We start from the raw sequence: 4496 nt of genomic DNA, 5'->3' as shown, positions 1-4496 counted from the left end.
TTTCCTAATAGCTGGCCAGGCATGGGTGACAAAATTTATTTTTTAATAATTCCTGGCCAGCAAAAGTCTCTGGATCAGTCCCAGAAAACTGCTGAATATTCCTTCAGAGCCTCTTCAACTGTTCCATCGGCGATTCCTCTTTGAGTTCTTGGAACACAACCCACCCCCAAATACATAATCAATGAGTTCTTGGAATGCAGCCCACCCCTGAACATGCCCCCTCCCTTCCAGCAGCGCAGGCGCTGTGCTTCCTCACGAGTCTTCCTAATAGTCATTGGAGGGAGGCTCGAAGTCTTTACCACCATGTCCTTCTTGTGGCTTCTTCATTCTTTACACTCCTGTGGTTATCTTAGCTAACGACACCACCCTTTGCCCTGCAAGTTTCTGTACTTCTAACTGTTGCTCTCGTCTGATATCCTGTCTAACACTATCCCTTTCCCAAACACACAGCGAGCACAGACCCATCTTAGCTGAAGCCATAGTGAGCACACATCTATTTTAGCTGAAGCAAAATTCTTTTGCTAAATTACTTATTACAACAGCAACACACACTGACACACCCCCCGACTGCATAGGAACACACACACTGACTACAGACCAAGACACACTAACACCCCACACACGCCCCCACCACACATGGAACACCCCACGTAATGCACACAGTGCTCGTGCACGTCATGCACAGAGCGTGGAAGGCATGCACATGCAGCACGCACGCACACACGCAGTGCGGGCACACACAGCCTGCCAGCATACGCACAAAATGCCCGCACACACGGCACGCGCTCGACCCAGTAAACGCATACCTGCAGTGCGCACACTCACAGGCTCACCTACACCACACTGCACGTAAACAGTGTGCACCCACCGTGTGGGTACCGGGACACGGAGTGCACCCAGACACCGAGTGCACCCACACACAGGGCACACACGATGCGTGCACACACAGAGTGCAGCACACAAACTGACGTGCCGGCATTTCCCAGTCCCTGAAGGGCCGACAGGAGAGCTGGGGAGGGACTTTTTACAAGGGTGTGTAGTGACAGGGTGAGGGGGAAGGGCTTCAAACTGGAAGAGGGGAGGTTTAGAATAGATCTTAGGAAGAAATTCTTGACTGTGAGGGTGTTGGACCCCAGCACAGGTTGCCCAGAGAAGCTGTGGCTGCCCCATCCCTGGAAGTGATCAAGGCCAGGTTGGACGGGGCTCTGGGCAACCTGGTCTGGTGGGAGGTGTCCCTGCCCAGGGCAGGGGGGGGACTGGATGGTCTTCAAGGTCCCTTCCAACCTAAACCATTCTGTGATTCTGTGTGTGCGCCCAGGCGTGCGCATAGGTACGGAGTGCAGCATGTGGGTGTGCTGGACTCATCCTACTCGCACATCACCGCTTGCCTGCTGCGGCTGTAGCCAGATGGGCCCCTCAACACCCAAAACCGTGCATGCTGCCTGTAGCAGTTCTGTTCTCTGGTGTATGTGTTTTGGGAAGGCCCTGGTGGCAAAGGGCTGCAGAGAGCGGGGTGGCAGTGAACTTCCCCAAGAGGTCGCGATGCCACACAGGGCTTTTTCTGTCAGCAGACAGCGCTCGCAGCCAGGCGCTGCTGCCTGCCGCGGGGCCTGCACAGCCTCGTCGCGCAGGCAGAGTGTTCAGCGGGGGTCTGTCGGGGGTGTGCCATGCCGGCTTCTGCCTCCCCTCCTGCCGGGAACCCCCCATGGTGCCCCCCCTTCTGCCAAGAGGCCACCGGGCCCGGTGCCCGGAACCAGCGACTCTGTGACATCAGCCCCGGGAACAAGAGCACCGTGGGCAGCGTGAGCACTGCGGGCACTACGTCGGCTGCGGCACTGGTGGCGACAGGCCCTCGGTTCGCTTCTTGCAGGTGCCACGTGCCGCCACTGGCAGCAATGAAACTGCTCCTCGTCGTCGTCCTGCTGGCCCTGTGCTGGCCTGTGCAAGGCGCGTGGGACAGCTGTGGGTAAGTGGCCCCAGGCTCTGGGGGGGAGCTTGGGCAACCCTTATGGGGTTCACTGGAGGGAGCCCGCTTGTCCCCCGTGGCCACAGCTTCCCCAACCCCGCCTGGGAGCCTCAGATCCTGGCCAGCACCCCGGCTGCTGGCACAGCTCCTCTGCGGGGCTCAGGCAGAAACAGGGGCGCACGCACGCCCGCCCCAGGGGGTTCCCTGGCCCTGCTGTCCGTGCAGCGCCTTGTGGGGAGGGAAGAGGGCTGACCTTCAGCCTGAAGCGCAGCATGCCGTGGAGCAGGACAGTCATGAGTTTCTGGTTACAGAGGGACCTGCGGGCTCCGGCCCATGGCTTACCAGTACGGCATGTCGCGCGTGGTGGGTGGCACCGATGCCCGTCCAGGAGCCTGGCCCTGGATCGTCAGCATCCAGGACCCCTGGGAAGCAGGCACGGGGCACATCTGCGGAGGGTCCCTCATCAGCCCACAGTGGGTCCTCACGGCGGCACACTGCTTCATCGAGGCCAGGTAAGGAGGGCCAGGGAAGGGGGCTGTCCCCACCACCCTCGCGGGTGCCCTGTGCGCAGCACCGCCTGCTACTCCCATCCGCGTTCCTGCCAGTACGCCCAGTGCCTGGGCACTGCCGAGCCCAGCCCAGAGACTGCTCAGGAGAAGGCTGGGCTCGGGCCACTGCTTCCTAGCAGCCTCCAGCGCCACATGGCTCGTGCCTAAGGCATGCCAGGGCGGTGGCAGCCTGCGTGGCACTGCTCTCCTCTCTGCCCTGGGAAGCAGAAGGCAGGAAACGGCGGGGCTGCTGCACCACGCGGCTCCGCTCCCTCTGACCCCTCTCTCCATCTGCCTTCCAGGCACATCAGCATGTGGCGCGTGGTGATCGGGGCCACCCAGTTGACTCGGCTGGGCCCCGAGGCCCAAGTGCGCCATATTAAGCGGCTGCTGGTTCACGAGCACTACAGGAATATCACGCAGAGAAATGACATCGCCCTGCTGGAGCTGGACCAGCCCGTCCAGTGCAACTACTACACCCAGCTTGCCTGTGTGCCCGACGCCTCACTTAGAGTGTCAGAGCTGCGCACCTGCTACGTCAGCGGTTGGGGCGCCACCACTGCAAGATGTGAGTTCCCCAAAAGTGCTGGTGTCCTGAGTGCAAGCTCGGCACACTGGGGAGAGGGGTTGGGCTTCCCGAGAGCGGAGGCGAAAGCCGCAGTCAGGCTGTGGGGACGTATGCCTCCGGGGAGAATGGGCTGACCCACTGCCCAAAGCCAGACAGAGGGGAAACACGGGCACAGTGCCTTCAGGACGCAAAGCCAAGCCCTAGGGAAGGGGTTCACCCAGGCAGGGGGGGAGCTGCTGGGGCTTCATTGCTTTCTGTGCTCACAGCTGCAGGGTCAACGGATGTCCTGCAGGAGGCCAAGGTCCAGCTCATTGATGTCAACCTCTGCAACAGCAGCGGGTGGTACAGAGGGACCATCCACAGCCACAACCTGTGTGCTGGCTATCCGCAGGGTGGCATCGACACCTGCCAGGTAGGACGTGCTGCAAGTCAAGCCCCGGCAGCACCGGCAGCCCTCTCGCAACGCCCAAACATCGCCCGGCACGTGCTTGGCCTGGCAAGTCACCCTGCCACCGCTGGGTCTCCAGTGCTGCTGGGGCTCACCTCCCCTTCCCCAGCTGCAGGTCCTTGCCCAGTGCCCGCCTTGTCCCAGAGCCCGGGGACGCTGCCCAGAAAGCCCATCCTGTGCTCCCGGCAGCCCATAGGTCCAGATCCCAAAGCATCCCCCTTCCACACAGCCGGGAGCACTGTGCAGAGATGAGAGAGCGCCCGACCTTACAGGCCCTCCACCCTCTCCCAGATGAGGCTCTGTAGGCTCCAGCGCCGGAGCAGCGCCGTTGTGTGTAGTGAGCAGAGCTCTGGCAGGTGCTGGGAGAGAGAAGGAGCCGGCCAGAGCGCTGACAGCGGCCACCCAACACCACCTCAACCCTCTTTCCTCCCCTGCAGGGTGACAGCGGTGGTCCTCTGGTGTGCAAAGACAACAACGCGGACTACTTCTGGCTTGTTGGGGTGACCAGCTGGGGGAGAGGCTGTGCCAGAGCCAAACGGCCCGGAGTCTACACCTCCACCCAGCACTTCTATGACTGGATCCTGGTCCAGATGGGACTACGCCCAGCACCATCGGCTACTACAACACCACAGCCAGTCTTTACTTCAACCCCCCATCAGAGGCCAAGGCCAATACCCACACAGTTGAGCGGGTTTACACCATGTCCATTTCCACTCCAGAAGCTAGTGGAATTTTTTAAGCTGCTGCAGGAGCTGCTGCAGGTCCTAAGGGGTAAAAAGGCTTGAGCAGTGTGACAAAGAGGCTCCAGAGCAGGCCACCCTGTTCCACGACCATTTCCTTCCGGGGCAATGCCTGCTGAGCCAAAGGCAGCCTCAGTGCCAAGGCCTGCTCTGTCCTGCCCGCGCTCCTCTGAGCGCAGAAGGGCTGATGTTGACTCGGTTGTAGAAATAAAGTTCCTGATTTTCA

General features: G+C 60.8%; 1 protein-coding gene across 1 annotated transcript; it reads left to right on the top strand.

Annotated features, from left to right (window-relative positions):
- Positions 1 to 2299: 2299 nt before the first annotated feature.
- On the top strand, positions 2300 to 4217 carry LOC309685465 (acrosin-like; the record flags this gene model as incomplete). The annotated part of the gene is made up of 5 exons (XM_082501228.1): positions 2300 to 2478; positions 2817 to 3082; positions 3349 to 3494; positions 3968 to 4161; positions 4214 to 4217. The coding sequence occupies 5 exons, from the start codon at positions 2300 to 2302 to the stop codon at positions 4215 to 4217; spliced, it is 789 nt and encodes a 262-aa protein (XP_082357354.1).
- Positions 4218 to 4496: the final 279 nt, after the last annotated feature.

The sequence above is a fragment of the Vanellus vanellus genome (genome assembly GCF_965231255.1).
Source record: "Vanellus vanellus genome assembly, contig: HAP1_SCAFFOLD_118, whole genome shotgun sequence".
Taxonomy (NCBI): Eukaryota; Metazoa; Chordata; class Aves; order Charadriiformes; family Charadriidae; genus Vanellus; species Vanellus vanellus.
This window is presented reverse-complemented; position numbering and strand designations above follow the sequence as displayed.